The sequence below is a fragment of the Theropithecus gelada genome, chromosome 5 (genome assembly GCF_003255815.1).
Source record: "Theropithecus gelada isolate Dixy chromosome 5, Tgel_1.0, whole genome shotgun sequence".
Taxonomy (NCBI): Eukaryota; Metazoa; Chordata; class Mammalia; order Primates; family Cercopithecidae; genus Theropithecus; species Theropithecus gelada.
This window is the reverse complement of record NC_037672.1, coordinates 86,023,624-86,050,807: the sequence shown is the minus strand read 5'-3', so window position 1 is coordinate 86,050,807 and position 27,184 is coordinate 86,023,624. Positions and strand designations below refer to the sequence as shown.

The window sequence follows — 27,184 nt, the reverse complement described above, 5'->3', positions numbered from 1 at the left end:
GACCCAGGAATTGGTGCAGACTGTCATGGAAGCAAAGATCAGGAGGGGAAGGAAGGGAGGGAAAGAGACTTGTTGGAAGTGTTAGGAGCAAGCACAAATGTCTTTTCTCTTGCCGATGATAGCAAAGTTCTTAATGGAAGATGATCCCAATCAATAGAGGCAGACAGTTGATTTATATAATGGCATCAAGCTGAAATCGCGGTCTTCGCATAGTGTTGTGAAAGGGGAAAAGGCTACCAAGACTGGAACAGCCAGGGGACTCCACAAGTAGATCTGTGAGTATCAGTCGGTGGTCATAAAGATGTTTCCCCACCAGCAAGCCACGGAAGAGTTCAGAGAGCAGCCTGCTGGAGGCTGGTCGCGGAAGACTGACGGTGGGGCTAGTGAGGCTGCTGTACTTTGGCTGCCGCCGCCGCTGCTGCCACTGGGCAGATACCGCAGTGAGGGGTCTGACCGCGCTGAGTGCTCTCGGGAATCTGGGCTCTGGCTAGGAATGAGAAGTTAAGAGAGGGAGGGCTGGAAGGTGGGCAGGGCTCACCAAGGAGCTGCAAACCCAAACGAGAAATCTAGGGAGCAAAAGGAGAGGAAAGAGTGAGCTTGAGCCAAGACATCAGGCCAAGTGGAACTGGAGGAAATGTCATCATTGGTAAAGGAGGACTTGGAGAAGAAACTGTTTAAGCCACTCTCGCAGAATCTGTACGAGTTTATTGAAATAGAGTTCTCCGTCCAGGACAGGTATTACCTCTGTGTGTCAGGTAATCTGTTCCTTCTGTTATCATTTCAAAAAGCAAGTCACCCAAAGATGCTTGGATGATAGAGGGAATTTTTTTTTTTTTGGTATTTATTTTCCTATACAGCACTTGCACCTTCTTCTGATGAGAACTTAACTATGCCAGGTTTAAGAATTTGGGTTCTACAGAATTTTTTTAAAGTGTTAAAAATGAAAGAACAAAACATTGTATTAGAACATTTTGGTTAATCGTGGAGAAATGAAACTGATATGTACTTCTCCTGATTTGATTATTTTGTCTCCAATCGTTTGTTTAATTCATTTGCATGGCATGGAATTTTATCGTGTAAGAGCTCATTTTTAAAAATGCAACAGAGAGCTGTCCGTATACTTTTAAATACGTTGGAGAATAGAGTTATACAGCACCATTTGCAACCAGTCTGGACAACCGGCATTATGCCTTTTCATTCTAGGAAAAAAACAAAGCCTTAGATTTTCTTCTGAGGGTTTTAGACTTCCTGGTGGTTTATTTGAAGAGAGAAATTATATTTTAAAACTTCTTTATCTTATAAGAAGTGTGCTCACAAAAACAGTACCTTAATGGTGAAACTAGTTTATGAAAATGGAACTTTAAGGATTAGAGCATGTTCTCCAAACTATTTAACTAAAATAAAGATTTTACCCTCATGTTTCTAAAATTCATGAAAATTGTCCAAAGCTAGAAAAAGGATTTTACACTTAATTATGATTTGCCTAAACTGTGATTTCTGTGCTGAATTTAGACAGGAATGCTCATGCCACTATTGAACAGAATATACAGCACTCCCTTTTCTTGGTCCATGCCTTTTAATACTTTTCAGGGGCTTAGGAGAAAAGAGCTTAGAAGCTTCGTGTTCATTGTGGACTTGCCTATCTAAGGCACACACCCATTTTCAGAAAACAACTTCTTATAATTCCCTTTCTGATAATTGACTTAGAAGGCCTTTTCAAAGTTGCCAGGAGGGAGTGCTGTAAGGGAAATAGAATGTCTTTAAAGAAAGTGCCAAGAATTTTTTAAAATTCTGTCATTTCTAATAAATATAGTAATATTTACCCAATAATGGCATTAGAAATATTTATCTGACACTTTAGCATATTTTGCTATATAACTACAAAGTATAGAGGGTATTCTAGTGACATAAAAATATTGATTGACCCAGGAAAAAGAAATTAAATATTTTAAAAAGTCAATTTAAAACAATTTAAGAAACTATACTGTATCCTAGCCATCACATCACTGTATCTTAAAATATTTTTACTGAATATATTAGAGAAAATGCTTATTCCAACATTAAAATGTAATAATTGTGTACTTGTTGTAACTTCCACTTTATAAAGTTGATTTCTCACTGGTAAATTAGTATACACATATTTTTAAAGAAAAACATGAAAAATTAAATAATCACAATAATTTATATATCTAACTTACCAAATACATCTTAGTTTCTCCCTCCGAATTATGTAATTAACTAGACTTGTTCTATCTGACATGAAAAAAAAGTCTCCTAGATTTAAATGTTTGGAAATAATTCAATAATTCTGTCATGTAAGAAGCAAGGAAAAAACAAGATCTTCTCAGAGATGAAGAAAAGAAGACCATATTGTGCTATTCTAGATACAAGTTAACTTTATAAGCCCTATCAGTTCACTAACTTCACGACTCTCTTCTACATCACATCCATCAATTTGAGAGCACTTTCTCTGAATGTAACACTTTTTTATGGCAATTAAAAGTACATTTTGCTGGAACAGTAATTTAAAATAAGTCAGTGTGTTGCTTGAATAGTCTTGGCTTTGACCATGCTGGACTCAGACAATTTCCATTGGTAATGAATCAAACAGATCACATCACAATTGTTGAGACGCGGAACTCCGTACTTTGAACGATGCCACCTTCATGGAGTAGAGTCATATTATGATTTCCTCTTCATTCCCTACAATCTAGCACTTCTAAATTTGTGAGACCCACGAGTCCAGTGTAGTCAAATTCCATCATGTATTTTTTCAATTAATGAAAATATGTTTAAATATGGTTAAGCTTTCTATTTATCTGACCAGAGTCTCTTTTGCAAGGGTCTCGCAGTCAAAGGATTGTGACTTACCATTAAATCTTGATGTTTACCTGGTTGATGTTAAAACTAGATGTCAAAAACTCAAATTTCCCTTTCTGGTTTGCTAGGATGTACATGGGGGATTTCCTGGGACCTCAGCCCACTCCCACCTTAGGGTTTGCATAGTCATTTCTCCCTGGGACTAGCTTCCCCTACCTAGAACATTATCACTGGAAGTTAAAAGCAGCATCTTCTTATAAAGGAGGAAGGAGCTCTGTTATGTGCTGGCACTAGAAAGGGATAAGTCACATGTGCAATGAAGAGAGTGCACGTGAATTAAAGAAACGCTGAAGGACTTGACACAGCGTATTAAAGCATTAGCCAAACCTGGATGGAAAGTAACAGGGCATAGTGGAACAGACCTTCACACACTTGGAATCAGGCAAACTTGGTGTGAAACCTGGTGCTGCTTTGCCACCCACCAGCTGTGAAATTTAGGGCAAGATAATTAGGCTCTCTGGCCTCAGTGGTGACATCTCTGAAACGGGAATAAAAACACTTATATCTGCCCACAGTGCTCCCCTGTTAAATTCTTACTAGGATAAAACCAAATGTGATACATTATATTCTAAATAAATAAAATTAAATTAAGGTTATAATTTTCAGATATACAGAAAAAATAATTTGCCATTAAAAATATGCTGAAATATATGTTTATATATATATATATTATAAATACATATTTGTAGTAAAAACAAAATAGTAAACATGTGTGTATATTTAATATAAAATGAAAAATTAATATATTTTATATTATATTAATTTAAAATTGTATGTATATTCAGATGTTGATTATTTTTCAGTATTCTCATACCTCTAGAAAAATATCTTCCATTCATAGATATTAATCTGAAAATAAATGGCATTTTCTAGAATTATAAAAATAATATGCATAAATTCTCTATACATATTGTTTTTTAAGCCGTACCAGAACTTCTCTGTGAACCAAAAAATTTAATAATTTTGTCAAATCATTTACAATAAGAATGTTAATAAGATTGTTAAATAAGAACAAGTTAACGAGAAAAGGAGGTTGCTAAAAACAATTTTAAAGACTTCATTTGGTATCACTGCTGCTATATTTGCGAATTCCCAACATCTTAACAACAGAGCACAATCTAAAGAATTTCTTTCTTTAAGTTGTCATTTCAGGAGATAATAGTATTGTCTGGAAGAGGTTAGTTTAATTTTTCAACTGTGAATTGAGAACAAATTATCCTGATACATAGTGTTTTGAAGAATTAAACATGGACTAAGGCTTTAAAAAGTTTTCATATAATTAACGATGTTATTAGCAGTAGTAGAATAACAATTACACAGGCCAAAATATATCCAAACAGCTATACATATGTTCTGATTATAGAGCCAAACATAGTTTATGTGTATATTCTTTTTTATTTTTCAAGTTGCGGGTTTACTCAAGGCTGTTTTTTTGTTTTGTTTCGTCTTGTTTTGTTTTGTTTTTTGAGACAGAGTCTTGCTCTGTCGCCCAGGCTGGAGTGCAGTGGCGCGATCTCGGCTCACTGCTGTCTCCACCTCCTGGGTTCAAGCGATTCTCCTGTCAAGGTTGTTTTGCTACACAATAATTTAATATCTTCCCTTTCATGACCTATAATACCTCCTTTAATAAATATGAATAGATTTGGTTCTGTGACAAGACAGAAATCTTGTGCTCAAAAGGAGATCACACTTGAAGAAATTCTAATTTGACGGTGTTTATTATCCTCTATGTTAAAAAATTATGAAGAGAAGAAAGGTAGGATTGATTTCTAAGAGATACATTTTATTGAAAAATAAAATACATATATCATAAAATTCACAAAACTTACTAATTGTTACTCATTGTAACAATTAGTTACAATCAGAATTGTCAAATGGGGAACAGGCCTTGAATAAAAAGGTAGGTTTTATACTTTAAAATTCTTGCTCTTTGTCTTCTAAAGGTAGAAAAAAAACACTTTATTATTCTTGTTCGAGACTCTCTCTATATATATTTTGTTCAGGTCTCTCTCTTCTCTCTCTCTCACACACACACATACACACACACACAAACACAAAATGCATTTGTGGAATATCACTAAATGTCTCTATGGAGGAATTTATTTTAATTTAATTTAATTTATTGTTTTTTTGAGACAGGGTCTCACTTTGACACCCAGGCTGGAGTGCAGTGACCTGATCTTGGCTCACTGCAGCCTCAACCTCCAGGGCTTAGGTGATTCTCCCACCTCAGCCTGCTGAGTAGCTGGGACTATAGTAATGTGCTACTATGCCTGGCTAATTTATTAGTCTTTTGTGTAGAGACGGGGTCTCACTATATTGCCCAGGCTGGTCTCGAACTCCTGGCCTCAAGCCATCGTGCTTCAGCCTCCCAAAGTGCTGGGATTACAAGCATGAGCCACTGCACCCAGCCCTGTGGAGGAATTTAAATAAAATATTCTGACTCTCCAAATCAGGGTAATTGTAGGTGAAAGTTACAGTATGGAAATGATGAAGCTCCCATTTGAGTCCTCTTGTTACCTTGCATTTATTGTGAGTTAGTGTTTGGTTCTAAAAGGGCCAGTGGCTTGGATTTTAGAGTGGGGATATTATCATTATCTCTAAAATGAACAACCCACATCACCATTATCAGTTAGTAACTTATGAGACAGATTCTCCCAGTGGCTAATCTATTACCTTGGAGATCTAAACATGGAAAGATCTAAATGTGGCTAATCTATTACCTGGGAGATCTAAACTCCAAGCCATTTGCCTCATTTGTAGAGTGAATAGGAACTTGATTTCAGAGCTTTGAAGGGGAGAAATATTTAAAATATTTCATTATTAGTATGGCATTATTGATGATGCAATAAAAGGGATAGCCTATCATATAAAGGCATGCCTGCTGAGTGCCAGGCACACTTCCATTTAGTCCATTTAGTACCATTTATATTAATCTTCACAACCACCTTATGGGATAGACAAAATTCCTGTTTTACAGATGAGGAAACCATAGGCACAAGAAGTTAAATACATAGTCCAAGGCCCACAGGTCATAAATCTAAATCTAAAACCCAAGTTTTTTTCCACTTTACCACATTGCTTCTAACCAGTAAGAGTAGATGCTTTTCTTAACACATTTGCCAGGCACTATGGTAAGTCCTTCACATATTTTATCCTATTTGCCACATCTATGCATGATAAAATTGAAGTACACAGTAGCTATATAACTTGCCCAAGATAATCAGCTCATAAGTGACTAATGGAGGCTTTAAATGCAGGTCCACTTGTGCCAAATTACTATGCAATATTACTTTTCGTGGGGGCACTGAGTAATGCTAGATTGGAGCTCATAAAGCCAAACCTTGCATATGCCTCGTTGGATGTCCCTTTTCTCTTGGTGCTTCTATTCCCACGAAATCACTTTCCTTCTCTTTCATTCTATCTCCCATTCTGTAAAAATATCAGCAACTCATGTCCTTACTTGCTTATAGCCCATCTTTTTCATTTTAAAGACACTCAGTGCAGCACAAAATTTGATTTTAAAAAATATTTCTAAAGAAAAATGTTACATGAAAACTACTCTTTTGGCCAGGCATGGTGGCTCACACTTCTAATCCCAGCACTTTGGGAGGCCAAGGTGGGCATCTGGATCACCTGAGGTCAGGAGTTTGAGACCAGCCTGGCCAACATGGTGAAACTCTGTCTCTACTAAAAATACAAAAATTAGCTGGGTGTGGTGGTGGGTGCCTGTAATCCCAGCTACTCAGGAGCCTGAGGCAGGAGAATCGCTTGAACCCAGGAGGTGGAGGTTGCCATGAGTCGAGATCATGCTGTTTCACTCCAGCCTGGGCGACAAGTGTGAAACTCCATCTCAAAAAACAAAAAAGAAAGAAAGAAAGAAAATTACTCTTTTGATGAAAGCAATGATAGCCTTCTCAGTGAACCCAGACAGCACCATATGTAACATTTCACTATTGCTGCTTTTCTGCAATATCTCATAGTAATTTCTCTCCATCATTTAACTTAAATGATGAAAACAATTGTATAACAATACAACATAAAAGAAGAGTTGTTTCTTTAAAGCATTCTGTGCAACTTACTTGTGAGCTACTGTTTTCTTCTATTCTGCCAAATTATATTGGATCAATCGGGCAATGTTCCTTCCATTTAGCCTCACGAATAATAGTGACTATTTTATCATGGTAACAGAGGCATTTATTAATGACAAAGTTTATTTTAAAATTTAAAGTGAAAATAAAGTGATTGGCATGAAGTTAAAATTATAATTCTGAAAATGCTGATTAAAATTAAAACTAGAGCAGATTAACTCTGAAGTTCCCATACTCTATAGATATTATTCACTAAATCATAATTCAATAACGGAAACTCTGATGTAACTGAAAACAACTCTCTAACATTTTGATTATATAAACACATTTCTGTTTTAAGACAATGTGATAGGTTTCCACTTTGCCACTGCATTAATGTGGATACGGCCATTTAATTTTAGCTGGCAGCAAAGCTCAAGTGTGGAAATTAGGGATTGGGTTGACTCCAGGCTGAGTAGACTTCTTTGGCTTGCGGCTAAAGACAATTCTTGGAGCCTCCTTAGCTACAAAGGAAGCTGTTTTGTCAAAAGGTTAACTTTTAAAGAATGCTTTTTTATTTTCTTAGTTTGGTGTTAATGGGACACTGACCATTAATATAAGAAAATGTGATGACTTGTAGGACTCACCTTCTTCACGTCTCTTCTCTCCATTCCCCACCTCCAACCTATCCTTTATGGAAGATCCCAAAAGAAATTTCTGAAATTTAAAAGCTCAGTCTGTCCATTCACTTTAAATCCTTCAGTGACAACTTCTCTCTCTTACACAGATAAATGCGTGGCTTTCAGAATAACCTTTGATCTTCTCAGCCTGATATTCTAGACTCCTCAGGGACTAGTCTTGCCTAACTTGTTCCCTTCCACCTGTCCACCCTCAAACCTCATGCCAGCAGTACCAGATGCTTTTAATGACTTTAAAATGTCAAGTATTTCATGCCTTTGTGTGAATGCTTTTCTAGAACTACCTTTACCGCATCTTCATTCTGCTAACTTCTACTGCCCTTTACAACTCAGGTTACCTCTCTCAGGAAGCTCTCCCGGACCCCCACTTGGATGAAGACATCCTTCCTCCACGTTCCTTAATTACTTTGTCTATTTCTTCTTTGCAGAACTGTGAGCACGGGTTTTCTTTCTGAAGACCCCACTCCCTACAATCTCAGCGACAGCAGGAATGATGCCTTATGAGAATTAATGTTTTCAATTCCTAACACAGTGCTTGGCATAAAAAGGGCACTCAAATATTTATCAATTTAATGAGATGAATGAGTGGCCTACAGATGACCATAACATGCTTATCATAACACGTAGACGAGGCAGTGGAATTTGCTCAGTGAAAATACGTTTTCCATACCTCCCCAACCCCATTCTCTCCCACCCGCTAAGCAGCATGTGAGACAGCGAGCTGGAGCAAGAACATAGTCCTTTGGTTATGAGGTACAGCTTCTTTCTGGGCATACAACTGCCTCCTGGTGGAGGAGAATGTCTCCAAGATCTTGTCCTTAGTAAGCATGATAGATTCAAGTGTGCCTCCACTTCACCACCTCTGCCTAATAGCTTTACTTTTAATCCTTTCATCTTCCCAAGGCTAGCATCTACATCAGTGGAGATAGAACTTTTTAGTGCTAGAGAAGGATAGATCGACAGAAGCCCACCAACTTTGGCACACTGTCAGGGGGATCACAGACTCTAAACTAGCTCATTGACCCCAAGCTAAGATATTCTGCTTGAGGTCCTCTCCAGAAGGTGTGCCTTAGTCACTTCCTCTGCCTCCAAAATGTACAATCCCTCCTTTTCCAAACTCCTGGAATATGTGATCTCAATCATAGCCTTTAGTCTTCATTCCTATTATCTTTGTAAATCCTACCTAACCTTGAGGCTGGCACACAATGTGCACTCAAATAGTGTTGGTGCATGAAGGAGTCCTCTGCAGAAGGAGTCTTCTGCCCTCAGCATTCTAGAGAAACTGCCCTCATGGAGGAAATTCATGATCTTCTTCCAAGTCAGATTCAGTGCTAGGGCTGAACTCTGCCTTACCTAGTAAAGGGACTTCATGGGATAGTCTCCAAACCTTTAAACTTCACTATTCTCTTGATTCCCATAGCATTACACACCTGGGCCTGTCTCTCAGACGTCTTTCTTGGCATCTATTCTTCTTCTCACTTTCTCTCACCTCTTTCCTCTGCTCTTTTCTCTACAAATTTGGTTTGGGAGCCAGGCATGGTGATTCTCACCTATAATCCCAACTCTTTGAGAGGCTGAGGCAGGAGCATAGCTTGAGGCCAGGAGTTTGAGACCACTATCACTATCACTATACAGTGAGATCCATCTCTACAAAAAAAGATAAAAAATTAGCCAGGCATAGTGGTGCATTCCTGTAGTCCCAGCTACTCAGGAGACTGAGGTGGAAGTATGCTTGAGCCCAGGAGGTTGAGGCTGCGGTGAACCATTATCATGCCACTATACTCCAGCTTGGGTAACAGAGTGAGACCCTCTCTCAAAATGAAAAACAAACAAACAACAACAAAAACAAAAAACTGCCCTTGGAAACTTTTCCACACACAAAAAAACCCAAGTCTGTATCTCCTTTCGTAAACTACAAAACTTCCATCTCATTCTCTTTTGAGATAATTTGTGGCTACTTCATCTGTGTGTCAAAAACAAAACTCATTTTTCCACCCAACCAACTCACCCTCTCTACTTTCCTATTTGGGTTTGTGTCTAGTGTTTGGTTTTCATCCAGTGTTATTTCCATCCAGTGTTATTTAAAATCTTACTTGGATTTTCCACTTCTATATCCATGACCCACATCCCATGCCCAGGTTACTACAACAGCCTCTTAAACAAAACAAAACATTTTTAACAGTTACTGTAAACCAGGCACTATCTTAAGTTCTTTATATATTTTGTCTACTTTAATCTTTACACCCTATGAATTTGTATCATTCTGATGTCTGTTTTACAACATAAGAAAACTGAGGTTTAAACTCTTTAGAGATTAAATCATTTACTCAGACCATGCTGTTCAGAGGTGGTGTCGTGATTTAACTCCAGAATGTCTAGTGCCAGAACTCACTAAGCTGCACTGCATTTTCCAGGGTCCTCCAGTTCCTCTTTCATTTCTTCTCCCAGATATTCTGTACATCACTGCTGCCAGAAAAAAATTCTTCTTTAATAGGGCACCATTTTATTAGCCTTTTGCTACAGAAGGAGGGAGACTTAACAAACAGGTATTGCTACATGAGTTTTCACTGACCACCCAACACAGTGCCTTCTTCTGAGATTTGTCAGACTGCTCCCACTCCTTCTCCTGAGGACTGAGCTCCATCATCAACTCTCAGCTCAACTGGCTGCCTTGATTTCAGTATCACTAGCACCTTCAGGCAATGGATGCTCCCTTTGCTAGACCCAATTCTAGAGCCCTTACTATAATAGGTCAGCCTCACATCACTCCATCCAGAAAAGAGAATTCAGACACAGGTCCAAAGTGGTTTCTGTTGCATTTCAAATCCAGAGTCTTTCAAAACATTTTCACAACCTTCTGTACCTAGTGAATCCTATTGCCCACAAATCTTAACATCAACCAACCCATGCAGTGCACTTTCTTTAATTCTACCTGGTGACGTTAACTTCTGTTGCTGATGCATTTCCACATGCTGTCCTTCACCTAGAAATGTCTGCAGTATGACCCTTGTCTTTTCAAAATTTAAGCCTTATCTCAAATTCTATTTCATTTGTAATTCCTGCCTTAACTACTCCAATCCTTTCCCTTCTCAGAACTCATTGAACATTTGGTCTGCTCCACATTACTTATCTTTCACTACGATTATACTGTGATGTATTGTTTCATGTCTACAGAGCTGGGAGAGCATGTCAAAGTGATGCTTTCCAGAACCAAGAGAGAGTCTTCCCGGCCCCCCAAGAAAAAATTCCAGAGTCACTCTTAGAAGACAGAACCAGCTTCCAACTCTCTAAGTGACATTACTCATCTTGAAGGGAAATCCTAGGCATTCAATCCCCACCTGCCACCTCTTTATAATATGCTATTGTATGTGACATGTGTGTTAGCCTTGTCTCACCAATGAAACCATAAATTTTTAGAGGGCAGGGACCATGTCTTTTACTTGTATCCCCTGTGGCATCTATTACAGTTCTATCACGTGAGTAGCAAATACTCAGTAAACACTCCTTTATTATAATAACTCATTGATAATTTTCAACTTAAGATCTCTATGCTCAAATATTGATTCTTCTGATGTGTATATATAAGACCAAATAATTTTAAAACCAAAAAAAGCATTTCCCTCATTTTGTTCCCACAAGATAAGCAAAAATATTCCCATATCTTTCAAAGTATAGTACTAAAACCTTTTGTGCAAGTGGCACATTTTGAATACTAGAATTTGAGAGACACACTTGAGAGGATTACAATCTCAAGCAATACCAAGCAGGTTAACAGTAGCTGTGATGCAAGCATTTCTACATTGTAAGTCTCAGAGCGAATTTAAAGGCAAATGTCCATAGTTACTGTAGTATTTGCTTGGTCACTCACTCTTCAACACTGTATTGCTGTAAAGCAGTACTGTTTACTTCCATGACCTCACTTTCTTACATTGTCATAAATTAAAATTCCAACCTGTTCTGATAAACACTTGGCACTGAATGTATGCTAAGGCTAAGCCTCTTATTTCCTGCCCCAAGGTGAACACTATTCTCTACCACAATGCTCAGAGCTCAAAGCACACAGCTCATTGTTCTATTTAACAGACATTACTGTGGCAGTATGTAACCACAACTGTAGCAAAAATAAAGTTAATACGTTGAGCAAATTTGGGTGCATACTGTGAGGATTCAGATACATCAGGGCTCACAATTGAGGTGCAGCTGTAATACAGGTTCAAGGTCATTTTATTAAAAGGGGATACATAAATACCAAAAAGTATAACTTGAATAATTTATTAGCTTCTAAGAATTTATGTAAACTAAGTATTTTTCTGTCCTACAGTGACCAAAAAGGAAGAAGTAAAAATAATCATGGTGAAACACTACAGGATAGGTTTAGATGAAAAATATGAAGTAACAAAAAAGTGGTCTTTAAATGATCTGAAGATGATTGATGGAAAAGAAGCAGATACTGTAAGTGTTACATTTTATAAGGAGATGTGGAATCAATATGCTGGAGATCTCTATGTTCAATATCCTGCTTCATATATTCGTGGCATGTACTAAGTGTTACGATGACATTATATTGTTCATAAGTGGAATGGTTTAATCTACTGGGATGATGTACCGGTTTTTTGGTTCTGTTTTTATGAGTTTCAAGTGGAATTTTGTCTATTAAATTTAAAAGCACCTTTCCCAAGGGCCTCTTAACAGGTTAAACACAATCTACCAGTCAATCCTGAAAATTTAAATGCCATTTTTCCAGATATATGATGCTTCTACCATCACTTTCTCCCCACCACAATTTCCTCTATAAATTTAGGGGATTTCTTCCCTCATCCTCACATTTTACCGTCAGCAAGCCCACTTCATCCTCTAGAAGGATAGAAATCCTATAATCTTAGAGTTGAAAGGCGAGAAAGACTAGATACTCCAATCTCTCCACTTGAGCCCTGGCAAGTGATTTTCACAGTGTGTTCTTGAACTCTGATGTTGATGGGGAACACTTCCCCTTTGAACCTTCTACATCCACAGTGCTTACGTACTGACTCCTGAGGCTTCAAATGTCCAATTACCTTTAACTGCTACCCAGATTTCCCGTTGAGTAAAGTCCTATTGACTCTCCGCCCTCCACTCATTATGGCGTGGGTGGAAATGTATTATAACCGTAATCCTACAAACTGCAATTGTCGGGTTACTCTGTATTCCCTCTAGATGGAAAGCTCCTTAAAAATTAGGACCATGGTTTTCATCCTTTATCGTAGCCTGATAGATGATAGGCACTCACTAAGTCTTTGTGGTATTATTGTTGAATGAATTAGAACTTTAAGCTCATTTATTTTTAATCTTAATAAATGCCATATTCTTCACTTGGCCTGTTATTCCAACCTTTAAAATCTTCTAATATCATTATTTTTTAGTATTACTATAGTATGATTCAGATTTAATGAACACAACATTTAGGACTTCATCCAAGTCAATAATAAAATTGATGAGGCAGGCAGGGCCAAGTATGTACCTCTAAATCATTGATGGTTACCGTTACTGCTGCTAGTAGTACTGTTACTTGCTACTACCAATATTCAGTAAACTTTTATGAGGTGCCAGGAGCCAAGCTAAGCTCCTTTCATGTATATTTTTACATAATCATCATAAAACCTCATGACTTAGATTCCATTATTCCATTTTACAGATGAAGAAAATGAGACTTAAAGAGATTGACTTGCCCAAGGTGACACAGCTATTAAGTGGTAGAGCTAGACTTTACCCAGAAATCTATTAATTTGCCTTCTTCAGATTGGTTGCTGAAAGTCTATACAAATTTATATATTCATTTATTCCTTCATTAATTTATTGAGAATTTATTGTATACCAGGCATTGCTAGGCTCTGAGGATACAGTAGAGAATTAGCCAAAAGCACTTATTTCTGCCCTAATTATTCATCTAACCTGAATATCTAAAATTTGTTGTTCACTAAAATCAACATATACTATCTACTGTTACCTTGACTTACCACCTTACAAACCTTTTTTTAAAAATTGGTGTGTTTGACATGACTTCTTGGCAAAAGAATGCTGGATTTCATTGCTGTGTTTCCTAAATATTCGTGTAACACTTTTCTGACAATATGTTCTACCTAAATGTTTGATGCTTAGGAAATGGTTAAATATATCATTACGTATTTATATGATAGAATGTTATACAACCGTTATAAAATAGGCTTCCAAAAGAATATCTCAGAACACAATTGTTCAGCCACTTAACAAGTTTTCTAAAAATCAGCTAAATATAAAACTTTTCTAAAATATTATCTCAATTTTGCATATTTAGTTTGTCATGTTATTGAAATATGAATCTTAATATTTTTACAAAAAATATGTCAGTATATGTATATGTGTATATATGTATATGTAAAACAAACCAGTACTTTAATAAGTTATCTCAGTGATAAGATTACACATTTTTTAACTATGATTTTATTTTTTATATTTTTCTGTACTTGTCAAATTTCTATAATACTGCATTTAATTTGATCAGAAGTGCATGTCAAGTTCACTAAGCTGTAGTTTCAGGAACTATCCCCACAAATTAACTATCCCTACCAATCTTTGGCCCATTTTCCTTGTCTTTTTTCTCCAGCTCTCAAATATTACCGATGTTATCATTGGTTTTTACAAGTTTGTTCAATGCCCAAGATTGTATTCACCAGGACTGTCAATTTAGACTCATTTCAGATCAACTAACTGTGGTCTATTTTTTCCTCACTTTTCATGGCCTTTAATTCCATCCCAACATTGTTGATTCTTCCCTTTCCAATTTGAAGATCATTATCTTTCATAGTAAACAAGATACAAAAGATAAGCTGAGTATTTCTGGTTTTCTCATCACTTTAGGACTTAAAATATTAAATTGCCAGAAGAAAAACCATAATATCCAAAGAATAGTTCTTTGCCAGATTTATTTTCTATGGATGAAGTAAAAATATTCTGACTGTTCTAGGAATTTCTATTTCTCTTTTTTGGAATCAAATCATTGGGGGTCAGCATTTATTACATTTTTTACACTTACATGATTGCATTTAATTTATAATAAATTTACATTATTTACATTATTACATTATTTACATTATTACATTATTTACATTATTACATTTACATATCAGTAGCAATGATACAGTTTTATAGAGAGCAATTTTGAGCCAAAAAGTTGTCAACTTTAAAATGGAATGGAATTGAAATTGAAGTCAATTTATAAAGCAGAAATCAAAATGACTGGGGATTTGGAGACTGACCGGTGCAGCAGTAGACAGGATGATGTAGCAAAAACTGAGCTTGTGCTGATTGAGAGCTTGGGTTTTGTCCTGGCTCTGCCAATAACTAAATGTGTGACCTGGACTTCATATCTCTGGAAACTACTGTGTAATCCCAGCTAAAAACAGGAGATCAATAAATGATTCCTGAGATCCCTTTTAGTTCTAGCATTCTATCAAAAGAGAGAGAGACAGAGACAGGCAGATTTGTATCCTATGTGCATGCATACTCAGGCTCCAATTATTAGGCTAAAGGAAAATATTACTCTTCTGCAAGTATCTCAAAGGCATGAGGGGTATTTTCTATCTGATGAGGAGCAAATGTTTGCAAGAGAAAACTCCCTAAGGAGCTTGATTGGTATCTGGTGATGCAATGGATGTGATTTCTCTTTATGGAGATTCTTGGCAGAATTGTCTTTCAAGCTGTAGTTATGAGCACCAGAAAAAAAAATTTTTTTTTGAATGTGACTATAAAAGTGCAGCACTTAAAATCACACCACCTTTATACATTGTTTTTTAAGCATGATTATGATTTTTTAATTTTTATTTTATTTATTTCTTTTTATTTCAATAGGTTTTTGAGAAGCAGGTGGTATCTGGTTACATGAATAAGTTCTTTAGTGGTGATTTCTGAGATTTTGATGCACCCATCACCCAAGCAGTGTAACTATACCCAGTGTGTAGTCTTTTATCCCTCACCGCTCCTCCCACCCTTTTTCCCTGAGTCCCCAAAGTCCATTGTGTCATTCTTATGCTTTTGCATACTCATAACTTAGCTCCCACTTATGAGTGAGAATATACGATGTTTGGTTTTCCATTCCTGAGTTACTTCTCTTAGAATAATGGTCTCCAATTCCATCCAGGTTGCTGTAAATTACATTATTTCTTTCCTTTTATGGCTGAGTAGTATTCCACGGTATGTCTATATATATATAAAATATTATATATTTTATAATTATATATTTTATAATAATAAAATATTAATTATATATATATATAATTATTTCTTTATCCACTGGTTGATTGATGGGCATTTGGGCTGGTTCCATATTTTTGCAATTGCAAATTGTGCTGCTATAAACATTCATGTGTAAGTATCTTTTTCATATAATGACTTCTTTCCATCTGGGTAGAAACCCAGGAGTGGGACTGCTAGATCAAATGGTAGTTCTACTTTTAGTTCTTTAAGGAATCGCCCCCTTCTTTTCCATAGTGGTTGTACTAATTTACATTCCCACCAGCAGTGTAAAAGTGTTCCCTTTTCACCACATCCATGCCAACATCTATTATTTTTTGATTTTTTGATTATGGTCATTCTAGCAGGAGTAAGGTGGTATCACATTGTGGTTTTTATTTGCATTCCTCTGATCATTAGTGATATTGAACATTTTTTCATGTTTATTGGCCATTTGTATATCTTGTTTTGAGAATTGCTATTTATATCCTTTGCCCACTTTTTGATGGAATTGTTTGTTTTTTTCTTGATGATTTGTTTGAGTTCGTTGTAGATTCTGGATATTAGTCCTTCGTGGGATGTATACATTGCAAAGATTTTCTCCCACTCTGTGGGTTGTCTGTTTGTTCTGCTGATTATTTCTTTTGCTATGCAGAAGTAAAAGCATGATTATGTTTTGTTTTTAACTTTTTTAAACGGTAATATCACAATCTTTAGGAACTATCATTTATTAAGCTCCACACTTGTTTATATGATCATTCTCATGTAAATTTCACAACAGCACTACCTAAATTAAGGAGAAAAATGTGAGTCAGATCAAACAAGCATTTTGCCCATGGAACAGTCAAAATAGTTGTCTAACTTTAAAATTCATGCTCTATTTACTACCTCCTGCAAGAATTTTCCTACTTAAAAATCAAATTGCAAATATGTAAGTTGCTTGTATATGATGTAACATACTACATGACGGTGAATTATTAATACTCTGGTTTGGTTTAGTCCTTCTCTGCCTATTTGTTATTTGGGGCAATGTTTGCCTCCACTTCTCCTTTCTTAGGACTACTTCAGGTCAGTTCAACACATACTTGTTGAGAAATTAGTAGTCATCATGCATAAGTACTAAGAACATGATGATAAATAATGCAAAATCTCTGTCTTAAAGGAGAGTTAGGAATTAGGCAGATAATGAATGTGAAAGCATTTTGTAAACTTTATAAATGCAAGGCATCGTTGTTACTGCTATTAACAGTAGCAGTTATTATTTTAACATGTAGGACCTAGATCAGGTTTGGTTTCCACTTTTTCTTGAAATATTTCTGCTACAGATATAGCAAGAGCCCAGAGGCAGTCTTTAGTAAATTTGTCAGTTTCAGTCGAATGATTCAATGGTCCTTACTATTACCTTCAAAAGTAATTCCTTGCTGTAAAACTTCAAAGACAGAAAATTGGTGATCTATAGCATGCCAATAGCTAGCTATTGTGTATTTCTTCCTTCTACCTTTGAAATAGCACAAGGAACCAACCTCCTACTAAAAAGGGAGAGAAACCTTTTCTATTTTTCAGAAGTCTGTGAGTTTATTCTCTGCTTTATTTATTCCCTACTCATCCTCTCCAATTCATTACATTGAGAAGACTTAATAACCACACAGTCGAGGCACATTTTATTTGTATACTTGAAAAAACATAGATGCTTCAAAAATAACCTTTCTTATTGTTGATTTTTAGAAGCAATTACTTTGAAGTAAGTAGCTTTGGAAAGCCCATTTGTAGATTTTAGAAATATGTTTGATACTGATACTTTACAATCAATAAACATATCCAAGAGAATGTGAGAGAATCCAGGAAACCTAGCTACTTTCTTGGCTACAAACTAAATCATGTCTCTCATTCTCTTCCAGGACAATCCATTTTTTGATCTGCACTTCAAGAAAGTGTACAGTTTGGAAGCATATAGCTGTGCTTCTAAATATGCCTTTGCTCGAACGGTAAATAAGCTGAATCATGCATATCTTAAGAAGGACTTACAGATTGTGAACTTTGATTCTACATACATTAACGATGATTCCATTTGGTCTTCCAACAATAAGGATTGTTTGGTCCTTATGAGAATATGCTTTTATGCTTTCAATCTTGTGTGCTTGTCCCTATGTCCCTTGCCACTCTGAAGCTGTGTACCACGTTCCTTCATCAGTGACCTATGAAAATGGTTTCCCAAGTAAATACTGATTGTCATAATTTTGTTTTTCCCTTCATCAGTGATTACTATAATTTAAATAAAAATAAAGTAATGCTTGTGAATTGCAGTGAAATATATTTTAATGTAATCATTCAACATTCAAGACTTCTTGCCAATGTGATCCTTGGTAACTTTGGAAGGAGCTGTGCGGTTTTGACTAAATTAGTATTCTCCTAAAGAGTGTGAAGAAAAACCCTAAAAGACCTAAGTATGTGGGAAAAGACCTTGTGTTCATGGATAAGAAGACTTAATATCATCAAGATGTCAATACTACTAAAAGTGATCTGCAGATTCAATGCAATTCCTATCAAATTTCCAATAGCCTTTGTTGCAGAAATGGAAAAGTTGATCCTCCAAATTCATATGGAATTTCATGGGGTCCCAAATAGATAAAGAAAAAGTACAAGAAAAAAAAGTACAAAGTTGGAGAACTCACACTTCTTGATTTCAAAACTTACTATTAAAGCTATAGTAATCAAAACAGTGTGGTACCTATATAAGGACAAACCTATAAACCAATGAAATAGAATTGAGAGTTCAGAAATAAACTCATACATTTATGGTCAACTGATTTTTGACAAGGGTGCCAAGTCCATTCAAAAGAGAAAGAATAATCTTTTCAACAAATTGTCCTGGGATGACTGTATGTCTACATATAAAAGAATTAAGCTGGACCCCTACTTCACACCATATACAAAAATTAACTAAAAACATAAAACAAGAACAAAACATAGAGGTAAATCTATAGGACCTTGCATTTGGCAATGGGATTTTGTGACATCAAAAGCATGAGCCAAAAAAAAAGATAAATTGGACTTCATTAAAATGAAAATCTTTTTGCATCAAAGGACGTTATCAAAAAAGTGAAAAACCTACAAAATGGGAGAAAATATTTACAAATCATGTATTTTATAAAGGTTTAATATCCAAACTATATAAATACATTCTACAACTCAATAACAAAAAGACAAGCAATGCAATTTTAAAATGGGCAAGAGCTTGAATAGACATTTCTACAAAGAAGATAGACAAATGGCCAATAAGCACAGGAAAAGATGTTTAATATCATTAGTCAAGAGAAAAATGCAAATCAGAACTGCAAAGAGATACCATATCACTGACAATACCACTTAGATACCACTAAGGATGACTATTGTTTTAAAAATGGCAGGGGTGGGAGGGAATAAGTGTTGACAAGAGTGTGGAGAATTGGAACCATCATACATTTCTGATGGGAATGTAAAATGGTGCAGCCACTATGGAAAACAGTTTGGCAGTTTCTCAAAAAGCTAACAGAGAATTAATATATGACCCAGCAATTCCACTCCTAGGTATACATACACACAAAAAAATGGAAACAGGGACTTGAATAGATATCTGTACACCAGTGTACACTGTGGCATTATTTACAACAGCCAAAAGCTGGAAACGACTCAAGTGTCCATCGAAAGATGAATGAATAGACAAAAAGTGGTCCAACCAAACAATGGAATATTATTCTGCCTCAAAAAGAAACAAACTTCTGATACTTACTACAGTACGGATGAACCTTGAACATGTTATTCTAGGTGAAATAAGCCAGACACAACAGGATATATATTGTATGACTCTCCTTATGTGAAATATCTAGAATGTACAACTTCAGAGACAGAAGTAGATTAAAGATTTACAGGAACTGGGAGGACAGAAGAATGGAGAGTTATTGCTTATCAGTTACAGAGTTATTGTTTATCAGTTTCTGTTTGGGGTGATGAAACAGTTTTGAAAATGGTGATGGTTATACAACCTTGTGAATGTAATTAATCCCACTGAATTGTGCATTTAAAATGGTAAAATAGCAAATTTAATGTTATATATAACCACGAGTTTAAAAAAAAAATGTAATAAGCCAAAAACCATTGAACTGTATACCTTACATGGGTAAATTTGTATGATATGTGAATTATATCAGTATCTACATAATTATATAACCTAGATCTATAATCTATAATTATATCTAAGCCTATTAAAAAGGGAAAAAGTGGTCTTTAAAAAGAAGAAAATCTTCTCATTTGTGACAATATGGATAACCCTGGGAGACCTTATATGAAGTGAAATAAGCCAGGTCCAGAAAGATAAATACCATATGATCTCATTTATACGTGGAATCCAAAAAATCAGATTCCATAGGTGAGTAGAGTAGTGGTTACCAGCAGCTAGAGGGTTGGGAGGGTTAGAGGGATTAGGGAGATACTGTTCAAAGGATATGAAATGTCAGTTAGACAGGTGAAACAAGTTCAAGAGATCTATTGTATTATATATTATGGTAACTACTGTTAATAATTACATATTGTTTACTTGAAATTTGCTTAAGAGAATAGATTTAGCTTGATTTACCCATTGTTCAATATATACATATTTCAAAATATCATGTTGTACACCATAAATATATACAATTTTGGCCAGTGCTTTGGAAAGCTGCAGTGGGAAGATTGCTTGAGACCCAGGAAATTCAAGACTAGCCTGGGCAACGTGGCAAGACACTGACTCTAGAAAAAAATTAAAAATTAGACAGGCACAGTGACATGCTCCTGTAATCCCCATTACTCAGGAGGCTGAGGCAGGAGCCCAGGAAGTCAAGGGTGCAGTGAGCTATGATCGCACCACTGCACTTCAGCCTGGGCAACAGAGTGAGACTCTGTCTCTAAAATAAATAAATAAATAAACAAACAAACATAGGAGTAATTGCTGCAGACATGACCAACAAATTAATGCTTAAATTAGTGGGTAAAAGTTTAGGTAGAGATGGGATATTTTAATAGCCTCAAAGTGTCCCCCCTAACATATTTGTTGACTAAAAATGAAAAAAAATAATAAGTTTGCAATGTAGACACCTGCTAGACATCATCTTAACCAGGGATCAAGGATAGCATTCCAGTATGGGGACATATCTATATTGCATGCCACTGGATATGAGGCACTAAGAAAGGCACATCACCTCTGATATTCCTCCCAAATCCATAACCCTAGTTTAGCCATGAGACAATATCAGGCATACCCAAATTCAGGGACATTCTACAAGGTACCACTCTTCGAAAGTGTCAAGGTCAGGAAAGACAAAGAAGAACTGAGTGTATTTGTTTGCTAGGGCTGCCATAACCAACTATCAGAAATCGAGTGATTTAAACAACAGAAATTTCTTGTCTCACAGTTCTGGAGTCCAGAAGCCCAAAATTAAGGGGCTGCAGGGCTCGTTCCTTGTGAGAACTGTGAGGGGAGGATCTGCTCCTGGCCTCTCTCCCTCGGGCTTGTAGATGGCCATCATCTCCTTGTCTTCACATCATCTTCATTCATGTCTTAGTACAAATTTCCCCTTTTTATGAGGATACCAGTCATATTGGATTAGTATTGGATTACCACTCTATTGATATTGTTTTAACTTGATTACCTGTATAAAGATAGTATCTCCAATTAAGGTCACATTCTGAGGCACTGGAGGGTAGGACTTCCACATATGAATTGGATGTAAGTAAACACAATTCAATCCATAACCCTGATGAACAGATTGGAGGGAAGTTTAAGGAGACATGAAAATGATGTACAATGTAGATTGCTAGAATGGATCCTGGAGCTGAAAAAAAATATTGGTGAAGAAGCTGGCGAAATCTGATAAGGTCTATAATTTAGTTAGTGGTATTATGCTGAGGTTAATTTCTTAGTTTTGATCATTGTACCATGGTTATGTGAGATGTGTTAGCTGTGGGGGAAGCTGGGTGATGAGTGTGTAGGAGTTCTCTGTACTATCTTTGCAATTGTTCTATAAGGCTTTTTTTTTTTTTTTTTCAAAATAAAAAAGTAAAGATCTATTCAAGTTTATTTCCTATGAAGGAGCTAAAATATAAAGGCCATCATTTTACAGACAGCATCAAAATGTGGAAAAAATAGTTAGTTTAATCTTATTCCCTGAAAACAAGCCATCTAGTATCTAGTTGTGTTGAGAATTGTCCATATTGTTGAGAGTTAACAAAGAGGGCAAGAGGTAAAAACAACTTTTGATCAAAGCAGAGAGTGAAAATGATGATGTGCTTAAAAAAACTCATATATCCTATGCCAAGTCTTGCATTGCCCTCTCCAATGAATAAAAACCCATCTATATAGTTCATGTGTTTGATTCTTGGGGGAAAAGTTCAGACTGTGGTTAACAAAAGTGACCACTTCCTATATTAGAGTGATGTCTTTCTAAAGAGAATAAAGATAGTATCTCATTCACCTTTGGATTATATACAGGAGGCACTCAAGATATATGTATTTAATTTTTGACATATAATTTTTATAAAGGAAATATGACTTTTGAGGTATTTGTTGAAAACCTAATCACATTAGCACTACTTCCTCTTACGTTTCTTTTCTCTCCCCTTTGCATTCTCTGTCTTCTTTCCTCCCCTCACTCTTTCTGTTTAATTCCTCTGTAAGCCAAAATATCTTTATTTATCTACACTCTATCCTTATATATTTTTTCTTTTACTCCTTTTTTGCTGTAACCATTGCAAGCAGTTTGAAACCCCTAGAGCCTAGGCACCAAGAGTGACAGAGTCACCCATACTGGCATTCAGGTTGTACACCACACCTAAAGGAGAATCAGTCCTATCATAGATGTAAATTAACTCAGATGACAAAGTACAAGTGAGCTCTACAATTTTAGGCCACCCAGCTGAGTTCTGGAGCAGTGGACAAGAGCTGCCTCCTTCATAAACCCTCATCAGCACACACAGAGAATACCCATAAACATCCTCACTGGTGCACACTCCAGCAATTGTCTGCACTCTCTTTCTCTCTCTCTCTCTCTTTTTTTTTTTTTTTTTTTTAAAGAAACAGAGCCTTGCTAATGCCCAGGCTGGAGTGCAGTGGTGCAATCATAGCTCACTGCAGCCTCAAACTCCTGAGCTCAAGTGATTCTCTCACCGGTAGCTGGCACTATAGGCACATTCCACCACACCTGGCAAATTTTTTTTTTTTAAATTTTTTTTTAGATACTGGGTCTCACTATGTTGCCCAGGCTGATCTTGAATTCCTGGCCTCAAGCAATTCTCCTGCCTTGGCCTGCTAAAGTGCTAAGGTTACAGGCATGAGCTATTGCATCTGGCCTGCATCCTCTCTCGGCCACATTCTGAGCATCTCTTTGTATTAGCTTGTAACTGAACCCAGGTTCAGCTGCTTGCCACTTGAAAGCCTAACACAAGAAGTGAGGTTTGGTGGGAGAAAAAACAGATTTTCACTGAAAAGCCTGCAAACCGAGAAGATGGTGAACTAGCATTCTAAGGTACCGTCTGAAGTTTTAAAACTTACTATAGGATTTTTAAAGGGAAACTTGGTGTGGGAAACATGGGAGTGGTGCAGGCTGCAGGGTCTGTATGTCTTGTTCCAATGGCTGTCTTGGGTAATTGCCCATCTGGAGGTCTGGTTGGTGTTATCTTGAGTTCAACCAGATGATGGTGGACTAATTGTTCACAACTCCCCCTAAGCAGGAGGATTCTGTAGGGGCTTCATGCCTGGGTTGTTTCAAAATTAGCCCCTGAAATTTTAAACAAGCATATAGTTAGAGAAGCATGCATGGTGCAAGGGAGAGAAACAGTTTCAAAGTACATTTCAAGGTCATATTTTAAGACCCAAGAAAAAAGTGTTAAAATGCATTCCAAAGCTGAGATGCTTGGTTACAATCTGGTTATTTTCCCAATAATGCTATGTGACAAACAGTCATAAACTGAGAGGCTTAAAAACAAGCAGTTAGCTCTTGTTCATGCATCTGTAGGTTGACTGCAATATGGTTGATCCAGGCTGGATTAGGCTGGACTGCACTGGACTGGGCTGGGCTCCAAGCTTCAGGTTAGGTTCAGGTTTGCTCTGCATCTCCTTTCCTCCTGCTACCGACAACTACCCGAAACATTTTTTTTTTTTTTTTTTTTTTTTTTTTTTGAGATGGAGTCTGCCACCCTGTCACCCAGGGTGGAGTGCAGTGGTGTGATCTCGGCTCACTGCAACTTCCACCTCCCAGGTTCAAGTGATTCTTGTGTCTCAGCCTCCCAAGAAGCTGAGATTACAGGCGTGTGCCACCATGCCTGGCTATTTTTTTGTATTTTTAATAGAGACGGGGTTTCGCTGTTGGCCAGGCTGGTCTCAAACTCCTGATCTCAGATGATCCGCCCACCTCGGCCTCCCAAAGTCCTGGGATTACAAGTGAGAGCCACCACGCCTGGCCAATTTTTGCATTATTTTTGTAGAGAAAGGGCTTCACTATGTTGGCCAGGCTGGACTCAAACTCCTGACCTCACGTGATCTGCCCCCCTCGGCCTCCCAAAGTGCTGGGATTACAGGCGTGAGCCACCATGCCCAGTGCAAAGCCTTTTTTTCTTATGGTCAAAGACAGAAACACAAAAGTCAAGTTCAAGTATACAAGCACATTTCAAGCTTTTACTTACATTATGTCTGCTAGTAATCCATTGTTCAAAGCAAGTCACTAGGCCAAGTCCAAAGTTAAAGAACAGGGAACTACCATGAGGTCATATCAAGGATTTGAATGAATAGTAGGAACAAAGGGGGATAATAAGGACTAATAATTCAATCTACAGACCCCTCATGTTGCTTCTCTTGCTCACATGCTACTCTCAGAAGCCTGAGCCCTACCTGCTGTTGTCTCCTCACCTAGGTGGGGATTGGGAGGAAGGCTGGTTACACAGAAGGCATTCTGCCTGCCTAGGTTCTGGAAATCCCTTGCATAATTCAAGCTATTCAAGAACATACTGCTTACATTATTATTATTATTTTTACTTTTAAAAAGCATAACATATGCTTCACTAAATTCACACCAAGGTATTTCATGGGCAAGGAAGTGGTAGCCCTACAGAGTGAATATAGCCAAGGTCATCAGTTTTCCGTCCAAGATTCTTGAAGGCACATTGAAAACTGGTTCATCTTTGGGCTCTTTATGGCACATAATATACTGTCTGCCCCAATACATGTCTTATGTCTTCATTGCTTGAAATAAGTGAGATTTGGAAAATCTGAATTTTTTTTTTTTTTTTTTTTGTAACAAGGAAACCTAAATTTTAAAGGTATTTCGTTGATTGATATTTGCCATAGTTCCCATTTGCAACATACACATTTTTTATCCTTACTCAAGCAGCAAATGGGTCTAGGATTCTGCAAATCCATTGACTATGTTTTTTTAATTACAAAAAAGTTCCCCTTGAAGTCTGGTTGTGGGAGAAGCTTGAAAACTTTCAGTTCTTGCCTAAAGTGAAGTCAAGCCCTGATAAAAGAGAACTGATGGATCTGTGACCATTTGCTTAGATAACCTCTAAGAATAGCTTATTCATGATGTGAGAACAGTCATTTGCCCCTTCGTGGGGAAGTTTCAGTCAAGAAATTATGAATTAACATAATTATTTCCCAGAGATTGTAGAAGTGCTTAAAGAGACAAATATTTGTTTATCTTACACAGTATTTTAAAATCATCTAATTCTCTACTAAAAAATTCTATTAAAAGGAAATAACACTAAATAGAACAGTGGTTAGCAGGGGTTGAGGGGAGGGGAAAGGGGACTTACTGCTTAATGGCTATAGAGTTTCAGTTTTCAAGATGAAAAGTGTTCTGGAAATGGATGGTTGTAAAGGTTAGACATTATGAATGTACTTAACACCATTGAACTGTACACTTAAAATGATTAAAATGGTAAACTTTATGTTATGTGTTTTAACACAATGAAAATTTTAAAAAGAAAATATCACTGAAAATATTAAGAAAATAAACAATTTCCTGTGCTTTCAAAAAATTTTCCCACCCTTAGGGAGAGCATTAGGTCAAATGTGACCTAATGCATGAGGGGCTTAAAACCTAGATGACAGGTTAAGTGCAGCAAACTACCATAGTACATGTATACCTATGTAACAGCCCTGCATGTTCTGCACACGTATCCCAGAATTTAAAGTAAAAAATAATAACAATAAAAATCCCACCCTTACACACACAAAAAAAAAAAAAATAGAAAAAAAATACCCTCTCCTAAAAGTTACCACTGGGACTAATAATTCAATCTACAGACGCTTCATGTTACTTCTCTTGCTTTCACGCTATTCTCAGAAGCCTGAGCCCTGCCTGCTATTGTCTCCTCACCTAATAGGGATTGAAGGATGACTGGTCACACAGAAGGCATTCTGCCTGCCTAGGCTCTGGAAATCCCTCTCAGATGGGATAGTTTCAGTGCATAGTTTAAGTGCTACTTATCAGAAAGTTACTAACTACTGTTTAAACACTTACTACTTAATACATGTGAAAATATATCTTCTTACTGAATTTAATCCATACAAATGCTGAGCAATTTAATAACTCTTTGGGATAAAGGAGGGGTATAAGTTTAAAGCAGAGTATTCAACATTAAATCTGATTTTTAATAAAAATGAATATGGTCAAGCCTGTGTAGTCAATTACGTTTATCTTGGTTTGCTTACACTTTTAGAGTGCAGGTCTAGGCTTGCTAGTGGCAAAGCTCCTGAAGTGCCCAAGTACAGAAAAGAGAAAATCCTGTGTCCAGTGCTTAACCTAAGTGTATTAACAAAGTCACACTGAAAATCATTAACTTCCACTTAAAGCCAAAATATGCATATGATATCTATGGTGACCAATTCCTAGAAGAGATGCAGAATGAATTAGGTAAGAGATGATCTCTGCACTTCTGAGAGAATCTCCTGGAATGTGTGTAAGGAGTTCAGCACTGTGCATTTGTAATGACTGCTCTTTATTGTAATATCACTCTACAATATGTATATTAAATAAGGCAGCTGCGTAAGAAAAGCATTGAGACACATTGTGATTCTGCAAGCCAATCTTTGCCTTCCTTATATTTATTTGTATGTCACATTATATTACTTTATCATAATGATGTCAAATGTGCATCCACTATATAACTAATATTTATTTATAATATTTACTTAATTAGTATTGATACAGATAATTACCATCCTCATTTAGTGACTCCCTGACTTCCTCCCATAAAGCTACGAAGAAATGGAAAGTATCTTCG

The 27,184-nt window shown here is 36.6% G+C and overlaps 1 protein-coding gene across 2 annotated transcripts; it reads left to right on the top strand.

Annotated features, from left to right (window-relative positions):
- The first annotated feature begins 326 nt into the window (after positions 1–326).
- Positions 327–18,088, top strand: EXOC1L (exocyst complex component 1 like). 2 transcript variants are annotated; one of them, XM_025386700.1, is made up of 3 exons: positions 327–755; positions 11,970–12,100; positions 17,791–18,088. In XM_025386700.1, the coding sequence occupies exons 1-3, from the start codon at positions 635–637 to the stop codon at positions 18,055–18,057; spliced, it is 519 nt and encodes a 172-aa protein (XP_025242485.1). In that variant the 5' UTR covers positions 327–634; the 3' UTR covers positions 18,058–18,088. The 2 variants fall into 2 exon arrangements, with proteins under 2 accessions (XP_025242485.1, XP_025242486.1); XM_025386701.1 differs by having other exon boundaries at positions 611–735.
- Positions 18,089–27,184: the final 9,096 nt, after the last annotated feature.

What these genes read in the sequence shown, in the direction of transcription:
- EXOC1L (XM_025386700.1), top strand. Translation starts at nt 635, where the DNA reads ATGTCATCATTGGTAAAGGAGGACTTGGAGAAGAAACTGTTTAAGCCA. An exon ending in GTATTACCTCTGTGTGTCAG is followed by an intron (nt 756 to 11,969) that starts GTAATCTGTTCC and finishes TCTGTCCTACAG; the next exon opens with TGACCAAAAAGGAAGAAGTA. An exon ending in ATGGAAAAGAAGCAGATACT is followed by an intron (nt 12,101 to 17,790) that starts GTAAGTGTTACA and finishes ATTCTCTTCCAG; the next exon opens with GACAATCCATTTTTTGATCT.